A 27,052-nucleotide genomic window follows, 5' to 3' on the forward strand; every position below is an offset into this window, starting at 1 on the left:
TCATACTCTTCATACTTTCAATAAAGTCATGTGATATCAGGCAACTCTATCACAGTATGTTTCACATGAAATGATTAAATTGCCAAGATGCTTAAACCAAAGAAACAAAGTAAGAGTCTCTTTATATTATGCTCAGGGAATATTTTCAGCAGACAAAGAAATTCCACTTTCAGAAGGAAAGAAAATAGATACTTCCATGCTTGATTTCAGGCCAGGAAAGAAAACCACAGACACACACATATGCATGTGGATACACATTGACTAGAAAAAAGAATTGTTCCCTAGGTACAGGTTTGTACCTTTGATAACCTGTTCTTTGTATCTAAAACCAAATAAAATGTGGGCATCATCGTTTTGAGGAAAAAGAAAAGCTTGCAAACAACTTTTCACCCTGATCTATGGTGATGTCTTGTGTAGCAGAACATGGCTCAGCTTCTGTAGTTAGGATTTCCTAAGCCTCTTGGTTCTGTTTTATTTTTGTTTCCTTCTGTAGGGAAGTGTTGCTGTAGGGGTTGAGCTGGAAGGTCACAGAAAAGGAAATCAATCTAGCAAGACCTGTGTTTAGGGCTCCTTTTCAGCTGAATTGGGAGTTTCATTAAGCATCTAAAATGCTGTCTGAGCCAAGTAGTTGAGTCACCATCCCTGGATGTGTTTTAAAAAAGGGTAGATGGAGGGACTCAGGGACATAGTTTAGCTTAGAACAGGAATAGTTGGACTTGATGATCTTGAAGGTCTTTTCCAACCTTGTGATTCCTTGACAAGATAACTCCACTTCATTAGGCTGTTATGGAGAGGAGGGGACATCCATTGGTAATCACATCCTTCCCACGAAGACAAGGAAAGAAGTGACTCATAGCAATGGAAGGAATAAGGCTGCAGGAATTTTCAAGACCAGAAGTGGTTTATCTCCTGTAACAATCTGGTAGCAATTTGGTACCAAGCTTAACTACACAGCTTTAAAACACTCCAGATTAGCCTGTTGGTTCATGCTGTTGTGTTAGAGCGTCTGGCAGGACAGAAGGCAGAGATGAGGCTATCAAGAAAACACTGTACACAACAATTATTGTTTTTTTCATCAGCTTGGACTCTGTCTGGCATCCAGGAGGACTGCCAAATGGGGATTACTTTGTTTTAATCCTGATCCTTGTGCTGTAGTCCCAAGAGATGAGAGAGGAGAATGCTGTCTCATGGAACTAGGCTTCTGAATTTCCTATTAGCTTGTGTCTCATGATTACCCACTTGTGACTGCAAGATCAGCAAACCAGCTCAGGTAGATCATGGAATCATAGTATCCCAGACTGGTCTGCGTTGGAAAGGACCCCAAGGGTCCCAGAGCCCCAACCCCCTGCCACAGGCAGGGACACCAACCTCCAGGCCTGGAGCTACACAAGGTTGCCCAGGGCCCCAGCCAACCTGGCCTTGGACACCCCCAGGGACGGGGCACCCACCCCCTCTCTGGGCAGCCCCTTCCAGCCCCTCACCACTCTTTCTGTGTAAGGCTGACAGGCAAGAGGCTGCATTGGTTCCTGAAGAGAGCTTTAGTAGGCTCTTTAAAACTAGCTTTTTTTTATTAGGATGCCTACTCCCATTGTAGCAGGCTTTATATAATTTAGCAGGGTTTATATAATTTACACAGCTGCAACAATTAATGATTATTTTACTGTTTGCTGAAAACCTTGGGAAATGAGTGTGCAATCTGATCTGGAAAAATATTAAGCTGATTTCCATATTAATACAGATGGTGGCAAAAACCTGCGCAAACCAGGAGGAATTACCATTTTATCATGAAGAGGTAAACCTGGAAGTAGTTGAGAGAGGAAAAAAGAAAAAATTAAAAAAAAATGGAGGGAAGAAGTGTCCAAAACTGGGAACCAAAGCTGAAATAGATTTTTTTATGCTTATTCCATACTGTATAAGTGTATCCCATTTGAGATACAACCCCTCATCTGTTACAGGTGTACAAATTCATGAATGAATCCTGCATGTGCACTTACTGTGCTCCTAGTAATGAATCAGCTCCAGTTACTGGAGGGGTTCCAAAATGAACTGTAATGATCAATACAGCTCTCTGCCAGGTGATACAGGTAGAGATTATTTTACTCTGGAGAGGAAGATAGGCTAGATTTTACTCTAGAGAGGAGATACATACCCTGTCACATATATGCTAGCCCTATTCTGCCTGCCTTCCTCACATCATTCCATGCCTCCCCAGCCTCTCTCAAACCTGCCTGCTCCAGCTGTAACAGGCAAGTTAGGAATAGAACTATTTCTGCAGGCACAGATTACATTAACAGTCTAGAATTTTACTGTATTTGTTTAGATTTTTCGGGTTTTATTTTGCTCAGCACGGTGCTTTCTCTGTAACAGTGTGTTCCTGGCCAGAACTGGAATAATTAATCTCTTTTAGTGATATGTTGATTACCAGACATCATAGGCATATACAAATTCTGCAGAATAACTAATTCACTTGGTACTGAAAAAGCCATTTTAAGGAAAAAAAGGAAGTTAGTGTTACAGCCAGTCACCTCAGAGTCTGAATCTTGGTTCACAGAGGATCTCAGGTGTTGCCTTGTCTCATCACATTCCCAGGCTCTCAGCCATGAGTTAAGCAATAGGCTTCCTGTTCCATGCATCAGAAATGGCATTTTAGCCTCCCAAGAGCACAGAGCACAACGTGTTCCCCCTGACCTTTCCTGTGTGTACCTGTACCTGAGATAGACAGGAAATGCCTACTTCATGACTAGACCAGGGCAAACCAGGACTCACCTGTGAGCCACGTTCCCAGCTCCCTGGTGTTGCCAGACTGAAATGACCACACCTGGTACCAGAACTGAACATTCTTTTTTTTTACTTAACGAGCCATTCGTGTTTAGATACTAGAAGATAAGATGGGTCTCCCATCAGTGGCAGTGGTGCTCACATGTTGGGATTCAGTGCCTGGATCCCCTCTCTAACTGTACTCCCAATGTCCTGGAATAACAGTCATTTAGCAAAGGTAAAGTGAAAATTCAGGGACAGAGACCTCAAGTTAATGAGGAGAGTATGTAAAAAATCAGCATTAAAACAGGAATATAGTTGTAATGTTTACTGTAGTCCCACTGTAGCATGGTAACAACTTCATGATGCTTCAGCAATCATGTCTCTTGGAACACTGCTTTCTGGAAGGAAAAAATACCATATTATTCATTGACCAACATACCCTGGTATTTTTCCCCCTTTCACACACAGCAAATGCTGACTGAAAGACAAAGATTCTCTGTAGTGCAATATAGAGCATTTATTATTAGAATATGTACAGTATTACATGGTATGTAAGCTATTAAATGCTGTATCATAACCCACCTGTATTTAAAATGCTATTAAAGTAAGCACCAAATATGCTTATTTTCCCCAGAAGCGGCAAAATTAGTGGAAAACAAAATAAAGAGTTTAGTCTTGGTCTTCAGAGGACTGTTAGTTACCAGTTCTGCTCAAAAAATAAAAACCTGCATTTTGGCAGTGCTCTGGAAACTGATAAAGACTCACAGAATCCTACCAGGGGTTGAAAGGGACCTTCAAAGATTCTCTAGTCCAACCTCCATGCTTGTGGCAGGGGCATCTTTCACTAGGTCAGGTTGCTCAAAGCCACATCCAACCTGACTCTGAACACTCCCAGTGTTGATGGGGCAGCCACAACTTCTCTGGGCAACTCGAGGCACCATCACCATCCTCATGATAAAAAGTTTCTTCCTTGTGTCCAATCTAAACTTCCCCTCTTTTAAATGGTTTAAAACCACTGCCCCTTGTTCTGGCACTACAGGCCTTGGCAAAAAGACCTTCTCTGCCTGTCCTGTAAGTTCCCTCTAAGTACTGAAAGGCCACAGTGAGGCTGTTCTGTAGCCCTCGTCTCCAGGCTGACCAACCCCAACTCTCTCAGCCTGTCTTCACAGGAGAGGTGCACCAGCCCTCAGACCATTTTCTTGGCCCTCCTCTGGACCTGCCCTAACCAGTCCATGTCTGTCTCGTGCTGGGGATCCCAGACCTGGACACAGCACTCCAGATGATGCTTCACAAGAGCAGAGGGGGAGAATCACCTCCCTTGATATTCTGGCCTCGCTTCTTTTGATGCAGCCTAGGATACAGTTGACTTTCTGGGGTGCGAGCCCACACTGCCAACTCACATCTGATTTTTCACCACAGTAACCGCAAGGAACCCTCCTCCTCAGGGCTGCTCTCAATCCATTCCTTTCCCGGCCCATTCTGATAGCAGGGATCGCCCTGGCCCATGTGCAGGACCCTGTACTTCATGAGGTTCACATGGCCCCAAATATTTCTAAAGGCCCTAAGTAGTCTGAATATTTCTAAACACATTCAAGTATCAGAATATTGAATTTATTATATAAAATTACAGAAAACTGCAAACAATCAATATGAACAGGCAGTATTCATTGTTCTCATGGTACAGCAGCAAATGGTTGCTCTGCCCTTGTCTGGTGAGACTGGAAGCCAATGGGATCAGATTCTTTTTCCTGTTGGTTTGTCCAGAGGACAGCAGTACATTGTTTCTTGTGATGAATAAAGCACTTCAACTGGGATAACTGTCAAATGCCTGTTGTATTTTGCTCTCATTTACTGGCTCAGTTAGGGACTGATGAGATGACACGTTTCAGCTGCTTACAACACTTCCATATTCACCAGTCAGTTTGTTGGGAGGACTTGGATATGGGAAGACTCTGCAGTGCAGACTGACATATGGTTCCATAGGCCTGGGAGTAACTGCCCATCGATGCCTTTGGATCACCAGCAGCTCCCATGTTTGCAGTAACCTGGAACATTTTTTTACTGGACTTCAGAAAGGGATGAATGTCTCTGCTGGGAAACTGAGTGGTTTTTGGATTCTGTGTGAGAAAGAAAAGCCAAGTTAGTGAGATGTAATCAGCTTTCTCAAATACAGATTGTTGCCTCAGCTGAGAAGTAGGCCAGATCATGAAGGTTACATGAATAATAGACACACCAGACTGCTTTGTAAAATCAAGAGCAGGAGGATGAGAATGGTGTGAGGGAGAAAGGCTTAAGAATGGGTGTAGCAAGAACAAGGTCGTGCCACTGGAGTAAGAGACAACAAACTAATCCCACACTGGAGTAGAAGGCCCAAGGCCTGTTTGCCTAGTGTGTAGTTTTCAACTGCACTGAATGCTTTAAATAATGGTACAAAAGACAGAGAGTTGTCTGCTAGTACATCCCCCGGCTTCTGCCCGTGAAATGGCGTGGTGACCTGAGTTGGAAGCTGTACACAGATACTGTGTTTACTGGCTCTGTGAGGGAGTTAATAACACATTAATAACACATTACAGATCACTTGGATCTGCAGTCCAATTAGGAGAGCTGTTTCACTGCAACTGATGCTTTGTGAACCTCTGTAGTTAACTGCAAGGCAAGAATTTCCACTCGCTGTTGTGGCAGTGGCCACTGTCACCCCAGCCATTAGAGGCGTCTTTCCTGGTCAAACGACTTACAAGAGTTTCATGAGCCTGACAGGATATTGAAAATGAATTCAAACTGACTGCAGAGTAAACTGGAATGTCAGAACTCTCAGCTCCTGCTGAGGCTGAATGGCAAAGACTGAGAAGTCAACATTCACTTGAGATCAGCTGCAATGCTGATGACCTTCTACCACCATGTCTCTGACACTAGTCAGTGTTAGTCTGACAGGGAACAAATATAAAGTACAGGGCAAATGTTGGTTACAGTCTCCCTGTTATGCTCTTCCAGTAACAGAAAGCTGGTCACAATTATCTAAAGATTCTTCAAAATGCATATGTACCTCTGCACATGCTGCAATCTCCACAATCTCATGTTGTGGAGTAAATGCTGCCACACTTCTGGAATAAATGGTTCCTCTTTTCACTCTCAAAAGATTTTGAATGGAATTCCAAAGTAGAGGAGCTGAAAGTGTGCATGTGGACATACTTCAAAGTTAATGACAATTATGCCTCCTTTTAGCAGGAATTCATATATATTAGCAATCACAACAGCAAGAAGAGATTCAGTAGGAACAAGCTTCACTCTTAACAGTACCTGCAGCGTAACATTTGATCCCTTCATCCAGGCCTTTGACAAAGACATTGAACAGAACTGGAGCCAGGACTGAGCCCTGGGGGGTGCCACTCGTGGCCGGCCTCCAGCTGGATTTGGCTCCATTCACACTTTGGGCCCGGCCATCCAGCCAATTTTTAACCCAGCTGAGGGTCCCCCTGTCCAGGCCAGTGGCAGCCAGTTTCTCAAGCAGAATGCTGTGAAAAACGGAGTCAAAAAGGCATTGCTGAAGTCCAGACTTCAGAGAGAGGAGGAAAATGAAATGGAAAAACACACAATCTGATGGGTCAAGATAAAGACAATTTAAGGCGGGGGGGGGGGGGGGGGGGGGAGAGAACCACACCTGGAAAAGAAAGACAAAAAAGAAAAAAGAAAAGAAAAGAAAAGAAAAGAAAAGAAAAGAAAAGAAAAGAAAAGAAAAGAAAAGAAAAGAAAAGAAAAGAAAAGAAAAGAAAAGAAAAGAAAAGAAAAGAAAAGAAAAGAAAAGAAAAGAAAAGGAAAGAAAAGGAAAGAAAAGGAAAAGAAAAGAAAGAAAAGAAAAGAAAAGAAAAGAAAAGAAAAGAAAAGAAAAGAAAAGAAAAGAAAAGAAAAGAAAAGAAAAGAAAAGAAAAGAAAAGAAAAGAAAAGAAAAGAAAAGAAAGAAAAGAAGAAAAGAAAAGAAAAGAGGCTGCATGTGGAAGCAAAGGAGAAAACCCAAAAGAGAGATTCTGTTCTCTACTTCCCATCAGCAGGTGATGGCTGAACACTTCCTGGGCAGCAGGGCTTCAGTACATGCAGCAGATGCTTCAGAAGGCCAGTGTAAATAATGAATGCTCTCACTTCCTCCTCCCTTCTCTCAGCTCTTTTATTGCCAAGCAGATGTCATATGGTATGGAATATCCCTTTGGCCAGTTTGGGTCAGCTGCTCTGGCTGTGATGGCTCAGATCTTCCCTCCAAAGATCCTGCCCACCCCCAGCCTACTGGTGGTGGGGGGGAATACTGGGAGAGACAGCCTTGATGCTCTGCCAGTACTGCTCAGTAGCAGCCAAAACGTGGCTGTGTTGTCAGCACCTTGCTAGGTACCAATACAAAGCACAGCACTATGAGGTCTCAGCCAGACCCAACACACTCCAGTACACAGACACTCAAGTCTTTTTTTGTGGGGATGTGAGAAACGCCCTTCACAAACAAGTCAATCCTTATTGTTTCATAAAAGGCAATCTGTGGTGCCTCCTTCCACATTCCTCCTGTGCTATAGGCTTCCTCTGATTCCCCTGTGCTGGCTAGACTCTCCTTGAGCCAGCCAGCAGATAGCTACGTCAGGAGAAAGGGGCAAGGTGGTCATTTAAGAAGCAGAAGTGGATAAGAACTTTTACAAGGAAGTATGGTCAAAAAGAGAGAAGAAGGAGGAACAGAGAGGACAGGACTGAAGCCTTCACTGTTCAGCAACAGCAGTCCACTAGGTTGACTCCAGAAGTAGTGTTGAATTCTCCAGCTAAGTTTCAAGTATCTTAACAGTCTCAATTTGGTTGAAATAGAATTTACTACCTACACACTTTGGACAGGACAAGTCATCACTGACAATAACACAAGATCTGTGATTCTCAGAGTCAAGGGGAGTTTTTAGTGCTGCTGACAACCTGAACAATGTGATAATCTGACATAGTGTTCATATCCTCACTTCTCTGAAGTCATAAAAATACAAGTAGAATGCAGTTCAAAATTAGCCTGTCCTCTACAAAAAGGGCAGTGGGAAGAGAGTCACATCTCAGCACATCTCAAAAGACACTGCATTAAAAACTCAAGATGGGAAAAAGAAGTAGAGGCAGAGAAACTGCAGAGATATTTTTACTTTTGATTACAGTCAGGTGACATATATGATCCATTACAATTAATCTTTCTGAAAAAAATATTGCAAAGGAGACAGGCACCTAGATTTACAAAAGGTCTGTGTCACTTCAGTCCTCTGAAATACCTAATTCCTGTACTTAAATTCAACAGTCACTCACAGAACTCCTGCAAAAGCCCATAGGCACCAAAATACTCCTGCTGCTCCAATCACAGATGCCAGGGTTTTTTGAAAGAATGGGGTTAGGCTTAGAACTCCAGGATAAAGTTAATCTTTATAAACCCAGACTAGCTGCAGAACAGCATTACAGACACCAAAGATGTCAGGTTTCAGTCACCTCTGTGCCCTTGGCATTTCCTGGTGATTTCTACAGATACTCTTCCTCTCCACATTCTGCCTCATGCACAGAACTTGACACAGGGTTGCAAAGTTCATCAGCAGACAAAATGTGAATTGTAGGTATTGCAACGCTGAAGAAATCAATATCCAAGTCCCTGTATGACTCTACCCCATATCAGAAGCAAGTAAGGTCTAATTATTCCCCCTACTAACAGAAAACCTTCCATTAGCACACTCTTGCTCTCTCTGCTAAAGGGAACAAACTCTGAACAAGCCCAGCTGCCTTAGCAAACAGGTTACCGGTACCATTTGACTGACGTTACATACAAGCAATGACACTGCAGTGTATGTCTCTGTGATAGGTGACTTTAACTGATAAAAATGCATTCATTTAGTCACTCCCAGAGAAATATGTTTATTTCTGCGTTTAAATATCACTACAAAGTTGCAAAATAAGGTATTTTGTGTCTATATCATTTTGGTCCTTGGAAAGTTAGGGGGTTTTGTTTTGGGTTTGGTGGGTTTTCTGGTGGGATTGCTACTCACAAGGTGCTGTCCACTTGCAGGAGGCAGCCGAGCATTTGCATTTGCCCCTGTGATTTGTCTCCCCAGTTTCCTGTCGTTGGAGACTCTGGTCGGTTGGGGAAGTGGTGCAGAACAGTTCCTGATCACAGCACCAGGATTTGCATTACCTGCAGAAGAGAAAGGAGAGGGAGTAGGAAAATCATGAGGACCCAGAACACACTGACTGAAGCAGAAACAGAACATAAACCCTTGAGTCAACCCCATCACCTCACTTCATCTCACACAAGAGAACAAAAAGTACTCAGAATAAAATTAGAATGTGGTAGCAAATAAAACCAGTTCACAAGGGTGTGGGAAAAGATAACAGCTGTAGTGAAGCAAAGAGGAAATAAACAGGACACATGGTCATAGACTGGAAAGAGCAAAAGAGAATGTCACACTCAAAACTCATTCAGCTGTTTTGTTCTTACATCCTTTTCATCCCACACATGTAACTCCCCTTATTTCTTTTTCCCCATTCAATCTTTTCTTTTCTCATCCCTGTTACAATGCCTGATAGTGAATTACACCCCAGTGTAGGAGGGTAGTACCTACTTTGAACAGCAGTGTGTGTTATGGGATTGTACACCACACTGATCTTGGATCTCTGACCCGGATTTCTGGCTACATCTTCATTCTGGCTGGACACTTCTGGCTGGACACCAGCTGCAGGTCCAGCAGGCACATGTGGAGGTTTCAGAAGAGGCAGTGTTGGTTCTCTCTGTCCTTTCCTGGTAGGTAAAGTCATGGAACTGGGATTTGGAAGCAGCGTCCTGGATTCAGACTGACTTAGCTGGATGTTTTCTCTCTGCCCTTGCTCCTTTGGACGGCTTTTGAATTTCTTTCCAAGGATCATCTGCAGTAAGGAGAAGCTGGTTAAGCTTAACACAGCTACACAGCAGAGCAGAGGAAGGAAACAAAACCAAAGCCACACAAACAACTGCCATGTATTTCACAGGACAGGTAACAAACATAACTTTAAAATTAATTTAGGGCTGGATAGAAGATATAAATAATATTCTCAGTGGAAGAAAATAGCATGAAAGGACTATGTGAACAGGCAATTTCAATATATCCTGAGGAAGAACACCACTAAATGGGCATTAGCCTTGAAAAAGACAGAATCTCTGTGCTCCAAAGTTTAACACTATGTTGTTTCTTAGCACATCTTTCTTTTCAAAGCTCATTTTTTAATAGTCAAAGCAACATTCATTCCAGTTAGTTAATAATTATTAATCACCTAACTTTACACACTATTATTTAGTGACAGACTCTTTGCCAAGGTTTTGGGTCTTGGTGCAGATAACCTGCTCTCAAATTGCTGTAATCAGAGCCATCCCATATTTGACACCCTGTCAGTAAGATTATTTAAAACTACTCATTTCTTAGCCTAGAACCTGGATTATCTGTGACCAATCTATTGACATTTAGAACATTTTTTTCTACTTGTGCTCAGCATTCACTTTACAAATTCATCTGCTCATGGTACCAAACACTCTATCACAGGAGAGTTTCATTCCCTCTATTAAAGGCTTTTAAAGAAAATTAAGTAGGTTAGCTTTTAAAATTCAATTTACTTTTTCTTTCTTCAATTTTAAATCCTGCTAATAGAAGCAATATTACTTTTCCTCTCTCTAGAGAGGTGGACACCTTTCTCAGTCTTTCTTATTCTTGGATTTTCTGATCTCTAAGCTTCCCACCATCACACTTTCCAATGCCCATTTTACTACCTTTACATTCCAACTCCTGCTTTTCTCACCATCTTCCAGTTCCTTTGCCTCATAACATGACATTTACATAATTCCTTTCATTGTAGAAAGGGAAAACAACCCCCAAAACTAAGCTAAGAGCAATTTCTCCTCCTGAAGGCTTGATTCACTTCCACTTTTACTGCTTCTCAAAGTTCACTGTCAGAGCATTCACTCACCCACAACGGAGCTCAGAAGGACCATGGCAGGCTGGGTAGCCCAAAGAATACTCCACCAAGCTACTCCCTGACCCGTTCACAGACGCCCCCAGCCCAAAGACCCATCTGCACAGGCTGAGGGGAGCACAGGGATGCTCTATGGCAGTTGGGAACCCAAACCAAGGGTTTCTTAACACCTTGTCTGGGCCTTTCCCAGCATTGTCCCAGCAAAGCCATCAGCACCACTGTCCAGGCATGAAACTCACCACAGTGAGTCACCAGGATTCCTCTGGATTACCTTCTGGACTAGGGGGTGGCAGGGGACGGGCTGGGGGGAGGGTGCAGATTCCTGCCTAGTGGTTGGACACATTATGGGATGCAGGGGAAAGCTATTTTGCATCACACAGGATTTGTTATAGGATATTTAGGGTAGGAAAGCAGACAGAGGAGTTTAGGGGAGGACTGAGTATAGGCAATAGGGAGTAAGAGGTATAAAAGCAGTCAGTTGTGTGTAAATAGCTGGCTGGTCAATAAGGTTGTCTGCTATGTCCTGCACCAGATCAGTGCAGTTTGCTCTACCTTATTAACTTGCTTTCTCTCTCCTGGAAAAGAGACAGTCTGTTCTGTCTGCACATCTGTGCATGCAGGTATGAGTGCCAGCAACTGGAGGCAGATCACAGGTCAGAGAGCTTGTGTGTCCATGGTGCCAGCAGCTGAAGAGAGTGCAGGTGTGTGAGTGAGTGTGCAACTGCCAACAATGGTAAGTCAAAGCAGTTGGTTAATAGCTAAAGAAGGGGGGTGTGTGTGTGAAGATCTCTAAGGGCCAGCTCTAGGGGTGAGATAACAGAATTCATTAAGTGTGTGCAACAACAGCAGGTTACATGGACAACTGGAGTTTTGGAAGACAGGTTGAGAGTACCTCATATAATTTATTTCGATATTCTGCCACAGACAGCTGGATATCATCACCTAGAGGAAGAATCACATCATAATCCAGAGAGGGCTCCCTGTCAGGACAGTGAAACCTGAGAAAATGAGAACACATAGCATAACTAAAAACAGCACCAGAGATTACTGTAAGGTTAAAAACCATTGCTAAATGATATAATGGTTTGGGTTGGAAGGGACCTCAAAGATCAGCTGATTCCTATCCCCTCTGCCATGGGCAGGGACATCCACCACCAGCCCAGTGTGCCCAAAGCCCCATCCAACCTGGTGTTGAACACTGCCAGGGAGCCAGGGGCAGCCACAGCCTCTCTGGGCACCCTGTGCCAGGGCCTCCCCACCCTCACGTGGAAGAATTTCTTCCTTATGTCCAATCTAAATCTACCCTGTTTCAGTTTAAAGCCATTTCCCCTTGTCCTGTCACTACCTGTCCTTGTAAACAGTCCCTCCCCAGCTTTCCTGTAGCCCCTTTAGGTACCCAAGGCTGCCATAAGGTCTCCCCAGAGCCTTCTCTTCTCCAGGCTGAACAAGCCCAACCGTCTCAGCCCTCAGATTTTCTTCATGGCGTCCTCTGGACTCACTCCAACACCTCAGGATCTTTCTTGTACTGGAGACCCCAGAGCTGGTCACAGCACTCCAGCTAGGGTCTCAAAATCCCCTCCCTTAACCCATTGATCACACTGGTTTTGCTACAGCCCAGGACATGGTTGGCCTTCTGAGCTGCAAGTGCAGACTGTCACCTCATGTTAAGCTTTATATCAATCAACACCCCCCAAGCCCTGCTCCTCAGGGCTGCTCAATCCATTATCCACCCAGCCTGGTGTTGTGCTTGGGATTGCCCCAACCCATGTGCAGAACCCCAGCTTAGAAGGCCAACAAGTCTGTTAGGCACAATTTGCACTTAGTGAAGCCATGTTGACACCTCCTTGTTTCCCACGTGCCTGAGCACAGTTTCTAGGAGGTTCTGCTCCACAATCTTGGTGAGTACCTCAGCCTTATCTATATTTTGAGTAACCAGATCTGCTGTTTTGTTCTGGAGAGAGTCCACATTTTCCCCTAGTCTTTGTTTTATCACTGATGTATCTGTAGAAGCTTTTCTTCTGGTCCTTCATGTCCCTAGCAACACTTAATTCTGTCAGGGCTTTAGCTTTCCTAAACTCATCCCTTGCTGCTCAGTTTCTCTGTATTCCTCCCAGGATACCTGCCCTTGCTTCCACCCTCTGTAGGCTTCCTTTTGGTATTTCAGTTTGCCCAGGAGCTCACTGTTCACCCATGCAGGCCTCCAGCTGTTTTTGCCTGACTTCATCTTTGTTGGGATGCACTGTTCCTGAGCTTAGAGGAGGTGATCCTTGAATACTAAAACCAGCTAATGTGACCTCTAGTGTAAATACAGCTACAAAAAATGAAGAATTAACTTAGCACCCTTCTGTCAAGAGCAGGTCTAGAACATCTCAGAAGACATCAAGGGAAACTGCACATTGGTGTCAGTGTTACCTTTTCACATACGGGTGCTGAAGAGCCTCCTCTGCTGTGAGTCGTTTATCAGGGTTAAATACTAGAAGTTTCTTCAGCAGATCCAAAGCAGGCAGTGGAGTTGAGGGTGGTAAAATCTCCTCAAAGGTTACTCGCTCCCTAGAAGTCAGAAAACAACAGTGTAAGATCACAGTGTCTAATTCACAGTGAATGCAGGGGTTCCAGTTCTGGGAAGCACATCAAGGTGACACCTGACCCCAGAGTTCACTCAAATAGTGTGTCATAATCCTGGGACACTCTGAAGTATAGACCTGTAAGTATGGTAAAGTCTTTCACCCCTTTAGCTTTGAATGCCTCCCTCCTAGTGACAGGAACCTACACAGAGTGCCTACCTTGTGAGTCTAGCCTTTTGTTTCAGTGGAAAGAGTAAGAGGTATCAGACAGTATCAAACACAGGAGTAAAGATGATTATTAAAATAATGAACATGAGAATAGAGAATTCATTTGAAAAATCAGTTTTAAAACATGTTTCTTACTCATATTTTAAGTAATTTTGTTACTCCATGACAACATTCTTTTGGTCTAGATAAATGATCCATCACTGAACATGGCCTTTGGACTGGGTGGCTCAGGAAAAAAAACCATTTTCGTTTATTTCACCTGCTGTTTTACCTATCTGGAGCCATCTACTGAGCTTAACTACTGGACATTCACGTTTTTTGTGGGGGAAAGAAAATCCCCAAACATCAAAAGAATAGGGCTGTCAATCATAGAATCATATTTGGTTTAGGACAGAAGGGATCACAGAATCATATTGGTTGGCAGGGACCTCTGGAGATCATCTAGTCCAGGCCCCCTGCCACAGCAGGATCACCTCGTGCAGGCCACACAGGACAGCATCCAGGCAGGTTTTGAGTATCTTCAGAGGTGGAGACCCCATAACATCTCTGGGCAGCCTGTCCCAGGGCTCTGCCACCCTCACAGTAAAGAAGTTCCTCATTGTGTTTAGGTGGAGCTTCCTATGTTCAGGTTTATGACCATGGCCTCTTGTCCTGTCACTGGGCACCACTGAATACAGACTGACCCATCCTCCTGACCCTCACCCCTGAAGTTTTTATAAGCATTGATATGTTCCCCCCTCAATCTTCTCTTCTCTAGCCTAACAAGTCCCATGTCCCTCAGCCTATCTTCATAAGAGAGATGTTCTAGTGCCCTCAGCATCTCCACAGCCCTTTCTTGTAACCTCTCCAGTAGCTTCCTGTCCTTCCTGAACCAGGGAGCCCAGCACTGCATGCAATATTCCAGATGAGGCCTCACCAGGGCAGAGCAGAGCAGAGGGGGAGGAGAACCTCCCTCAACCTGGCCACACTTTTCTTGGTACCCCCCAGGATGCCACTGGCTTTCTTGGCCACAAGGGCCACCACTGGACCTGAAAATTGCTCTAGGTACCTGCCCAAATTCTCCTAGGTACCTTGTGAGCCAGGACTCAACCACCTCAGTGCACGTGCCTGTGTGGCACTCACAAACAGTCAGTTATTCTGAGGAAGAGTCAGAATCAGATTCCTGACATTACGAACATTCCAGCTACACGAGGATGTGCAGGAAACTGAAGAGCTGTTGTAACAAGGGAGAAAAAAATCCTCTACCCTAGGAGAGAGGAAGGGGGAGGTGACATTCTTAATTTCCTCTATAAATTGGCTCTTGGATGAGAAGAAATTGCTAATTGTCTCCACAAGATAGTTCCCAAAGTAGCTGAGACACATCAAACACAGGAGGCTTACCAGGAACTCATGCGGTTAATAACTGAGGTCCTGTAGTCTGACTGCATGGCCAAAATATCTGCAGTAATGAAAAGACAGTTAATGCCAAGAATAGGATTACCAGAGCTACACAGTTTGTGAAGGAAAACAAATATTTTACATTGAAATAGGAAATTACCCTAATAAAACTCAATGGGAGATCTTATGGAAGGGGTATAAAACATAAATATGTAAGTGGATTTTCTCAACTCTTCTTCATGCTATCATAGATTTCATAAACCTGTACTCTTATACCCACATATAAGCACCAAGATATCTGAGGCCAAATGATCTGGCCAGGATCACTTCTGTGGAACACAGAGACCAAGGGATACCAGCTATTGATTTCCTCACACATCCACTGGGGTTCTTTTGATTCCTGATGATAAATCGTTTTATGAACTTATCTGCCATACACTCAGAGTCAGCAGCTGCTATGGAATGGGTATTTTGTATCTGAATCTTGCTCATTTCATCCCCATAAATCCTAGGCAAAGTTGCTGCTCATAGGTTGGTTCTCCTTATTTGCAGTATGTTTGGAACAAGTGTCTGTTTTCACTTGTTTGCCTAAAAGAAAAGAACCTGTGCCTGTGATATGCTGCAGCCCTGCAGCCACTGTACTGTGCCACAGACATAGGACCTCCTGCTCCTTTGTCCTGTGGTCTTGCCATAGACTGCAGACATTATCACCACATTCCTCAACTGTATTACTTAGAATAGAGTAACAGTTTTTGTTATTAGTGCTGGCTGTTCTTCTAGCTCCTGTTTTGGTGTTCATGCACACGTTTCCATTCATACTTCATTCACAGCAACCAAAGCTCTAATAAAAATGGTAAACAGCTTGAGGTTTGAATAGAATTTTCCAAAACAGTGTCTGTAAACTGAAGATAGTTACTTTTCTAAAAACTATTTGCTGCCTCAGATAGAACATATCAGTGTGTTGTAAAAGTTTATAGTGTATGGGCTGTTAGGCTGAACTCACAGAAGACAATAATCATCATCATAGAATCATCATCCCTTTGGGATTTAACATATATGTACTTCACTTTTCACTTCTGTGTTTAGATTTCCAGACCAAAAAGTCCAAGTGACCTTTACTATGCAAGTCTCACTGAGGTATGTTACTCTGTTTTAAACTGTTATCCTCTTATAAATCTCAAAAATGTTTTGAAGGCCTGGTTCTTGTTTCTCATCTAATCAAGTACAGACTTATTTTCCTCTAACACTAACATTTCAAAATTAAGTCTTTAATTTCCCTGGAAAGATGTTAAAACGACTCATAGGAGATACCTTCTTCCCTGATCCATCTGGGATGTTTTTTTCCACTCTTCTCTAAATACCTTTCACCGTAGAAGAATCCTACCTTCTGGGGATGGGGCAGGAATGACTCTCAAAATCTGCTCTATTTGATTCACTGTTGATGTTCCAGGAAAAAGGGGTTTCCCAAGTAGCATCTCTCCCAGAATGCAGCCAATGCTCCACATGTCTACACCTTTAGTGTAACTACAAATAGGAACAGAGTAGAGTTAGGACTAAATCAAGCAAGTGTTTTTCCCTACCTGGTACTCACATCATCTACATTAACTGATGGTGCTAGAAAGACAAGCTCAATGACTCTCTGCATGTGAGTGCTCACAGATTTTAATTATAAAGTGAATGAGATTCAGGAATCATTAAAATGACAAGCATAAACCAGAAAGTAGACTTATCTTAGTAAAAGTCTATTCTAGGAAACCATAAAATGAAATATATTAAAGGTAAATGCCAGGACAAGGCAATCATAGCATTAATATCCACTTTTCATATTATTAACACTGAAGATATAAGTTATTGTTTGGAAATAACTGACTTTTGAAAGCATAATGTATCTAGAAAGTAGTTTACAATTGCTTAAGCAAAGTAAATGCCAAACTTTGCTTGGATAAATGAAGGTTTGTGAAACATCCACATTTCAAATTCGGGATAGTAACCCAACATATAGTTGTTTTCTTTTCTGATCAACAAGATTTTGTATATTTAGGTCAAAACCCAAAAGGACTAAGCCTGACTAACAGGCAGGTGATTTGATTAAAGAATATTTTCAAAGAAAAAATATCTGAAGGTCTATCAAAAAACTGTCCTTAACTTTGGAAAAGAGGACTAAGGTACCCAACCAAATGTTGTAAAGATGCAGAATTAAGGGGAGAATAAGACTAGAGGGAAATGAGTGGATAATGTGTGTAAATGGGCAATCTAAGAAGCCAGGAAGGAAACCTACTGAGAGATTTTCATGTTGCTGAACTGAAGTTTAAATGTGCTTTGAGAAAATGGACTGCTGACATGACATTGCATCTGGAGACATCTGAGATGAAAAGATTTCAGAGAATGAATTTTCCCAGTGATGTAGTTATAGAATCCCACCCCTTTGCTCACATTAAACAGTTACCTCCGGGAGGACAGTAGGATCTCAGGGGCTCGGTACCAACGTGTTGCCACGTATTCTGTTAGAGCAGGGTTTCCTTGTTCCTCATTCATCTGACACAAAGAACGGGCCAGCCCAAAATCACAAAGTTTAACAAAGCAGTCTGCATCCAGCAAGATGTTTGAAGGCTGAATTGACAAAGGAAAATCAATAAGCTTTTTACTTTCTAAACGGCAAAAGGTTATCAAGGGGTTTTAGCAGTCTCATTCTTTGCCATTCAGTGTTTAACAGTAAACTTGAATGACAGATGAACACTATCAAAAACATACCTTTTGATCTCTGTGAATAACATTTCCTGAGTGGATGAATTTAGTTGCCTTCAGGAGTTGATAGAGGATGTAACACTTGTGGATATCTTTCAGCAAATTCCCCTTCTTAATCACAGCATGTAAATCTGTCTCTGTAATATATTACATTCCTAGTACATTTAAGTCAATAAAAGATTATCAAATTGTGAAAGTGCCTCATACAGACCACTGTCCAAACTCATCTTTCAGTGCATCCTCAACAGAAATTAATGCTGCAATTACTAACAATACTGCAACCTTTCTGTATTATCAGTTTGATTTGCAGCTCCTGTTATAGTAACTGCTCTATTATTGAATACTTTAGTTATATTAAAATTATGCAGTCTCTTCCATACACAATTCTTCTGTCTCTACAAGCCTGCTAATCTGTTGCTCACTGCTATTTTTAATTCACCTCAGCCAGCTAGTTCTCATATAATTACTACTCTGTTTAAGGTTTCACTGCTATTCCATCTACTCACAACTTCTATTTCTATAAAAAACACAAAGATAACTCATCAGAGAGGCTGTATTTAAATGGCAGATGCAATGCTAAGGCTCACCCATTGACTCAAAGATGAGGTAGATGTCCTTATCGTTTTGAGCTCGGATAACATCAAGCAGCTTGATGATGTTTGGATGTTCTCCAAACTCCTGCAGAGGGAAGACAGCCAATTGTTAAAAGGAAGTGTCTTGCTTATGAATCATAAAACCGGACAATACATATTTCCTATTGTACTGCTCTCTAGAACAAATATTAACACACTATTTCCTTCACTAGGCTTCTACTGAAATAAATAAAAAAAAGCATTTAAGCTTGATCCATAGTAAGAAATGAGCCAGTTAATCTAAAAATATCACTGTTGTCTGAGACATTAGTTCTAAAAATCCCTCTGCACCATTTCTGAATAAAATCCAGCTAACTTCATGCACCTCATATCTCCTGCTGAACACAAGAATTATTCTGGTAGTGAAAATGTTGCCATCAACACTCTCAACTAAAAAATCCAACTAACCAGAAAGTGTCAGTTTGAGGACTGGCCAAAACATTCCTTGTTACATAGAGCTGGAGAGGGGCTGGTGCCCAGGGCAGGGAGGGCCAGGCCTAGGGGAACGGCCTTCAGCTGCAGGAGGGGGATGGAGAGGGGCTGGGGGGCAGGAACCCTTCCTGGGGAGTGGGGAGGCCCTGGCACAGGGTGCCCAGAGACGCTGGGGCTGCCCTGGGATCTTAAGCCTTAAGAAATACCTTTTCCTATGAGCCCTGCCTTGCTTGTGTTCTTAGAAGATCATAGTTGTAACATCATCACTACTCAAACACATTTAGGGGTTTGGTCAGTGATGTGAAGTACCCCAGACATGGTAAGTCTGTGAAGGAACGGACAGGTAGTTTTAATGCCACTGCCACTGATAAGGTAATTAGGTGTAGTGTGTGATCATATTGAAAGAACAACAGCCTTAACTGCATACAGAACTTCCATTTTAGTTTTGCTTTGATTATTATCATGATGGAGGATAAAAAATGGCATGTAAATCTCCTCCACACCCCAGCCCCAACTCAGAATCATGACATTTACATTTTAAGAAAAACACTTTCTGTCCAAAGAAGTAAGAAGTGACAGAAACTACAAGTTAATATGGTAAACCTAGAGTAGACATACTGCTAATAATGGTGAAAGAACATGGTGTGTCTCAAAGATAAAGTAAGACTGATTCACAATTTCATTCATGTGGTTTTACAGTGTCTTGGAAAGACTTTGCCAGGATGGTACAGAAAACAAATGCTTAGAGTTGTCAACACTGATTGTTGCATTTTGAAAAAGGAATGGGAAGAAAATATGTGAACAACATCAGAGATAAATAACAATCAGAGACAAGGAGGGGAATGGACTTTACCTGCAGGAACATAATCTCTCGAAATGTTCTCTAGAAATAAACAAAAACCAAAATTATTATAACCTCACCAGAATGACAGAGCAGAGTGTGCAATTCCAGTGAGAGGGTTAAATCCATCCCAGTCTCTAAAGCAGATTAAACCTTTCTATGGTAGATAGGCTAGGAAAGAGCCAGTTACTCTCACGAGTCACAAGTGTGCCCTCTGTGCTCAGACACTAAGCATAACAACGTATGTGAGAACTGTCAAGACACTTTTTCATCAAACAGTATTTTGCAGACACCATGATATACAAAGGTTGACATTTATTGCTCCTTTTTATCATAATACAGCTGTAGACTGTATTATTACATTTATAGTTGTAATCTTTCAGAGACATAAATACTGAAAATGTCTATGAACTCCCACCACATCTTTCAGGACGAGTTAGAACAAGGATTTCTCACCTGAGCATCTGTTCTGTTCCTGAAAGCATCAAAAATCTTTTTAACAGCAACTATCTCTCCTGTCCTGCGATCAACTGCTTTCCACACAATGCCATAAGCCTGGGGAGAAAAAAGGACAGACAAAATGAAAGAAGAGTTAATCACCAGCTACTCAGAAGAGAGAGCAACACCCAGTGAGCAACACTGGGTTGAGTCAAAGACTAAGAACATCTACACTGAGTCTGACCACAGCCTTGCCAGCTGGTCGAGGGAGGGAACTGCCCCGCTTTACACTGCACTGGTGTGGCCTCACCTTGAGTACTGGGTGCAGTTTTGGGCACCACAGTACAAGAGGGACACAACAAGGGTGTCCAGAGGAGCGCAATGAGGATGGGGAAGAGTCTGGAGGGGAAGTCTTACAAGGAGAGGCTAAAGTCCCTTGGTTTGTTCAGTCTGGAGGAGGCTGAGGAGAGATCTCATTGAGGTCTATGGCTTCCTTATGAGGGGGCACAAAGGGGCAGGCACCAGTCTCCTCTCTTTGGGGACCAGGGATAGAACCTGAGGGAATGGTATGAAACTGGGCCGGGGAGGTTTAGGCTGGATGTTAAGAAGAGGTTCTGTACTGAGAGGAGGGTTGGGCGCTGGCACAGGCTCCCCAGGGGAGGGGTCAGAGTCATGAGCTGGGCCGAGGGTGAGAAGTGTCTGGACGATGCACTCAGCCCCATCTCCTGTGGAGCCAGGAATTGGACTCGATGGTCCTTATGGGTCCCTTCTAACTCAGGATATTCCAAGATTCTATGATTGCTGTCACTGGCAAACTTGCTGAGGTTGATGTACTCAATCCCACTGTCCACATCACTGACAAAGGTGTTAAACTGTGCTGGTCCCCATACTGACTCTCAAGGGACTCCACTCATCACTGGTCTCCACTTGGACATTGAGCTGTTGATCACAACTCTTTGAGTGCAACTGTCCAGACAATTCCCTACCTATCAAGTGGTCCATCCATTAAATCCATGTCTGCCCAATTTAGAGATAAGGATGTAGTGCCAAGCATTTGGCACTGTCTCACACAAGTCCATGTAGATGACCTTTACCCCAAGTCTACTTTTCCCATACCCACAGGAAGGGAAACTTGGAACCCCATCATCAAAGGCTAACAAACTTTTCAGGCACAGTTTGCCCTTAGTAAATTAATGTTGGCTGCCACCAGCCACCTCCCTATTTCTCATGTGCCTGAGCATCATTTCCAGGAGGATCTGCTCGACAATCTTGCCAGGCACAGAGGTGAGACTGACCAGCCTGTAGTTCCTCACATCTTCCTTTTCTACCTTTTTAAAACTGGGGGTTATGTTTCCCCTTTTCGTCTTCACCAGACTGCCACAACTTCTCAAATGTGATGGAAAAACTTCCTCTTTGTTGGGATGCATTGCTCCTGAGCTTAGAGGAGGTGATCCTTGAATACTAAAACCAGCTTTATTGGACCTCTCTCCCCTCCTGGGCCTTCCCCAAGCAGAAATCTGAAGAGCCCAAAGTCCAGGGTAGGAAGCTTGCTGTGTGCCCTCCTTGCTGCCCTAAGGATCCTGAGCTCCATCTTTATAAGAAAGATGGATGGGTACTTTTTACCAAGGCTTCTAGTGACAGTATCATAGAATCACTGATATTGGAAAAGACCTTTAAGATTATCAAGTCCAGCCATTAACCCAGCATTGCCCACTCCACCACTAAACCATGTCCCTAAGCAATACATCTACACATCTTTTAAACACCTCCAAGGATGGTGACTCAACCACTTCCCTGAGCAACCTATTCAAGTGCCTGATAATCCTTTCAGTTCCCCATCTCCACTGTGAAGCTTCTCTGGCACATGTCATGGTTTAGCCCAAGCCAGCATCTGAGCATTACGTGGCTGCTTGCTCACCCCTCCTTCCCCACGGGATGGGGAAGAGAATAGGAACACAAAGGTGAGTTGGAATAAGAACAGTTTATGGGGACAACAAAGGAAGAGGAAAATAACCACAGTACTTAACACAGAAACCAGGGGATCCAGAGTGCAGTTTCTCACATGGTGACCATACAGCTCAGATCGCAGGCTGAGACCCCTCCCAAAGACAGACCATCCCCAAACTGTGTGTCTCAGAGCTGCACCACCCCTTCGTGCTGAGCATGACACATGATATAGAGTACCCCCTTGGCCAGTTTGGGTCTCATGCCCTGACTGCACCCTGTTGCAGCTTCTGCTAAAAACTGACTCTGTCCTAGCCAAACCCAGGACAGTGCAACTTGAGGCAGTTTTCTCCTGTCTTGTCACTTGTCACTTGGGAAAAAAGGAGCGATCTGAATTGCCAACAGTGCAGAATTACAGCATTTACCTGAGATACTTATACTCCAACTGTTTGTCATTCCTGATGCATGGCAAAGGGCCTGAACCCATACTCTAGGACCACACATATTCTTGGGAAGTCTGCCTCAGTGTTGCTATGTAAGCATAAAAATCTCTCAATATCACATGTTGTAGCTGTTTTACTTTGTACAAGTATTAAAATATTAACCAGGCATTTCTGAGTGAGAAATGACCCCGTTGTACAGGTGCAAGGCATCAGCTAGAATGTGGACACTTAAATTTGTGACTTAAAATAAGAAAACTGGATCTATACCACAAGGGAGGCTGAGTAATCACCAGGCTCATCTCAGTGATGCCCAATGATAGGACAAGGGACAGTGGGTGCAGCTGGAGCACAGGAGGTTCCATGTGAACATAAGCAAAAGCTTTGTCACTGTGAGGGTGATGGAGCACTGGGACAGACTGCCCAGAGAGGTTGTGGAGACATTAAAAACCCACCTGGACAGGTTCCTGTGTGACCTAATCTAGGTGATCCTACTCTGATGGGGGGGGTTGGACTAGATGATCTTTCGAGGTCCCTTGCAACCCCTGACATTCTGTGATTCTGTGATTTGCAGGTATCAGAGACGGAAAACTTGGGTTTCTGTTCCCTTAGTAGATAATGCATCTTTTAATTAAAAAACAACAACAACAAACCCAAAAAAAACCCCACCCAAAAACCCCCTGATTGAACTCGCTCACTGTAAGTGAACAGCTTATATCCTTTACTGGTGCATTTCTCTGCTCTGTTTTTCAGGCAGTCCTCACCTGAGGATAATGCCTTAGAGGATAATGAAGAAACTGAGCCTCTCTTGAGTGTTTACTACTAGTAGTTAAGTATTTGATGTGCCTTTTAATTGCACATCAAACACTTAACTACTAGTATCAACTCAACTAAACAATGGCAAAGAGCTGGCAGAATAGAGAAGCAGAAAAGCAGGAAGGGTTCAGAAGCTGCCTGAGTAGAACAGTCTTAGAAATTAACATTGGCTCACGCAGCAAAGTAAGTAACTTTATAGGGGAAAAAACCTACTTGATGTGGCATGAAGAAATGGGGTTAGAGTGGACATGAAAGAATTGGCAGGCTGTCATGGTTTAACCCCATCTGGTAACTAACCACCACACAGCCCCTTGATCACTCTCCCCACAGCAGGATGGGGGAGAGAATCAGAAGAGTTAAAAGGGAGAAAATTTCTGTGTTGAGCTAAAGCATCTGCAGGCAGGGTTCAGCCATCTGGAGGAAAGCAGGGCTCTATCACACATCATGGTTACTTGGGAAGACAAACACCACCACTCTGAATGCCCCCCTCCTCCTCCTTCTTCCCCCAGCTTTATATGCTGAGCATGGTGTATGGACTATCCCTTTGGTCAGCTGGGGTCAGCTGCCCTGGCTGTGTCCTCTTCCCAACTCCTTATGCACCCCCTGCCTGCTTGCTGGTGGGGTGGTGTGGAAGCAGAAAAAGCCTTGACACTGTTCGGCAGTAACAGAAACATTCCTGTATTACCAACACTGGTTTGTGAATAAAACAAACCATAGCCTGATACTTGCTGCTGTGAAGAAAATTAACTCTATCCTAGCCAAAACCAGCACACAGGCACAAACAGCATAAACTTTGAGGCTCAGATATGTTTTGTTATCAAAAAGGTGGACACGCAAGGTCAGTGCTTTGTGTGGTGGTTCTCCAGTAAAGTACAGGGACAAATAAAACCGACACCTTGATTAGGAATTTAAAGGTATTTTCAGTTTCACGTGCTACAACAATCCCAAGCAAACGCCAGGCTGGACACAGACTAGATTGAGAGCAGCCCTGAGGAGAACAAATTGGGGGTGTTGGTTGTGAGAAGTTCAACACGACCCAGCAATGTGTGCTTCAGCCCAGAAAGCTGAGCATATCATGGGTTGCATCAAAAACCAGTGTGACCAATAGTTTGAGGGAGGGGATTCTTCTGCCCCTCTGCTCTTGTGAGACCCCAGCTGGAGTGCTGTGACCAGCTTGGGGATCCCCTGTACAAAAAAAGACACTGAGTTGTTGGATTGAGTCAAGAGGACGCCACAAAGAAGATCCGAGGGCTGGAACACCTCTGCTATGAAGACAGGCTGAGAAGGCTGTGAAGAGAGCTTATAGCGCCTAAAGGGGCTACAGGAGAGCTGGGGAGGGTCTGTTACAAAGTGGTAGGACAAGGGGTAAGGGCTTTAAACTGAAAAAAGGTAGATTTAGGTTAGCTATAAGGAAGAGATGATTTTCTGTGAGGGTGATGAGGCCCTGGCACAGGCTGCCCAGAGAAGCTGGGGCTGCCCCTGCATCCCTGGCAGGGTCCAAAGCCAGGTTAGACGAGCTTCTGAGCAACCTCTTCTCGCAAAGGACACCCCTGCCCATGGCCTTTGAGGTCCCTTCCAACCCAAACCATTCTGTTTCTATGCACATAACATTTACCTTCCTCCCAAATGTAGTTTGGAAACAACTACGAGAAGTCACAGAAAGTTACCAGGCTGCAGTCTGTGATCTTTGTTTCTCTGTGGGGCATAATAAATGTCCCAAAGCCCAGTGTTTCACGTTTATAAGCTCTCAGGCCTCCAGCATCAGATGCGGCTCAGGTCAGCGGCCTGTGGCAGGGACTGAGAGGCCTTGGACAAAGGCACCACCTGACAAGCGCCAGGGCAGCGCTGCGCCCCGCCGCCCAGCTTCCCGAGCTCCTAAAGCCCCCAGGGCACTCACCCCCTTGCCTAGGCGCCTCTTTATCTCGTACTTCTGGGAGACGAGCGCCTCCACCTCCGGCACGCTCATGGCGGGCTGGCCGCCCGGCGAGCGGACCAGCGCCCGGCCGCAAGCGCAGCACCCACGGCCGCGGGCCGCTCTCTCCCCAGCGGCTCCTGCTGCTATGGTAACAGACGCGCCGCATGGCGCATGCGCGAAGCGGTACAGGGGCGCGCAGGTGCGCAGCGTGAAGCTGGGCATGGCGCGGGCGGGCTTTGCGCTGCGGGTTCCGGTCGTGTGGCGGTCGCGGTCTTTGTGCTCCCCGCCGGCATTTCTGCGGTGCGGCTGGAGCCTCTCCCGTGGGCCGGTTGTGCTGGCTGGCTGGCTGTCTGGCTGCCTGCCTGCCGCGGGAGGAGGGTTCCCCTTTAGCGGCGGCGGGCCGTGACTGCGGTGCCGCGCTTGCCGCGGTATGAGCGGGGCTACGGCAGCCTCTGCCCTCACCGGGTCAGCGGGGAACGAGTGCGCGGGTGCCGGCGGGGGTGTCAGACGTGCTCGCTGTGCCGGGCGTTGCTGGGATGCAGCCGCTGTTGCTGGTGCCCGCAGTGCGGGGCTGTCCAGCCTGCTTCTGCCGGCACCGGCTCCTGTACCGCCCGTGCTGGCGAACCGGGTGAGTGCAAACTGGGTCGCTTTCAGAGCGCTTGCTGAACGGCTTGAATCGAGGTGTCGTCATTGGCGGCGTGAGGTGCTGGCCAGTACAGCTGCCAGTACCGCTTATCCTCTGGGTGGGGGCTGGAGTGCAGCCTCAGCCAGTTTGCAGGTAGCACAAACCGGGGCAGCAGTTGACAGAGCGGGTGGTGGTGTCGCTATTCAGAGGAGCCCTGTCAGGCTGGAGAAAGGGACCAACACGAACCCTGTGAACTTCATCACTTGGAAATCGAGTCCTGCACCGGGTGAGGGGCGACTGCCTGCAGCAGTACTGGCTGTCGGATTAAGAGACTCCTTGGTAGGTCCTTCTGGAGGTCCAGGTGGGCACCAGGTTGGCTGTGAGCCAACAAATGTGCTTTTGCAGCCGAGGCAGCAAATACCATCCTGGGCTATGCTAGGAAAAGCCTTGCCAGCGGTGTGAGGGGGGTGATCCTTCCCTCTTACTCAGCACTGAGATCAAATCTAGAGTGTCTTTTATGGATCTGGTACACACACGCACACACACCCCCCCCCAAGCAGCGTATGACAAACAGACATACAGCAAAGGGCCACAAAGATGATTAAGGCTTAGAGTGTTTGTGATAACAGGAAGAGACCAAGAGTTGGGGTTGTTTAGTCTGGAGAAGGTTTAGGGGGTCTTACCAATGTGTTTAAATATCAGGTGGAGCAGGGAAGACAGAGCCAGTGGGCTGAAATTCGAATTTGTGATGGAATTGAAATTCCATTTAAATGTAAGAAAAAACTTTTTTTACTGTGAGTGTGGTCAAACACTGGAGAGGCTGTGGAGCCTCCATCCTTGGATCTACTTGAAAGCCACTGAAAGTGGCCCTGCTCTGCTTCACCTTCCTTTAAGGTTCTGCATAAAGTAGCCTTCTGTGAGTGACAAAACTTAGAGTAAGGGTGACCTCTGGTGTCGTTGTTGATGAAGTAATCGAAGTCCAGAAGTGCTGATCTTGGAAGGGTGAATGTAGCTGCAGTCTATTAGAAACAGAACTCTTTACCTCTGGCTTCTCAAGTGAAACACCAAAGCTAGAAAAGAGTTAGAAGAAAATAAAAATTGATATTAATATAGTCAGTGAATATGTCTTATTAATAGTTTTGGCCAAGGGTCATATACCTCAACTGCTTATAGTTTTTAAAGGATTTGGTTGCTTGCATACTTTGTCTCCTTTGGAGACTAGCAAAAGGTCAGATAAAGTCTTTGCTGTGTAGAAGAGTTGGAAAAATGAATGCTGCTGAAAGAGCTAACCTACAGTGGTTCATACTATGGTGTC

At 44.5% G+C, this 27,052-nt stretch overlaps 1 protein-coding gene across 1 annotated transcript; it reads right to left on the bottom strand.

Moving 5' to 3' along the window:
• Window positions 1-451: 451 nt before the first annotated feature.
• On the bottom strand, window positions 452-25,163 carry MAPK15 (mitogen-activated protein kinase 15; the record flags this gene model as incomplete). The annotated part of the gene is made up of 13 exons (XM_084280238.1): window positions 452-517; window positions 8,790-8,935; window positions 9,363-9,663; window positions 11,633-11,738; window positions 13,153-13,290; window positions 14,913-14,970; window positions 16,294-16,433; window positions 17,356-17,519; window positions 17,661-17,791; window positions 18,242-18,332; window positions 19,572-19,601; window positions 20,016-20,114; window positions 25,095-25,163. The coding sequence occupies 13 exons, from the start codon at window positions 25,161-25,163 to the stop codon at window positions 452-454; spliced, it is 1,539 nt and encodes a 512-aa protein (XP_084136364.1).
• Between the last annotated feature and the right edge of the window lie 1,889 nt (window positions 25,164-27,052).

The sequence above is a fragment of the Gallinula chloropus genome (assembly GCF_964237585.1).
Source record: "Gallinula chloropus genome assembly, chromosome: 2".
Lineage (NCBI taxonomy): Eukaryota > Metazoa > Chordata > Aves > Gruiformes > Rallidae > Gallinula > Gallinula chloropus.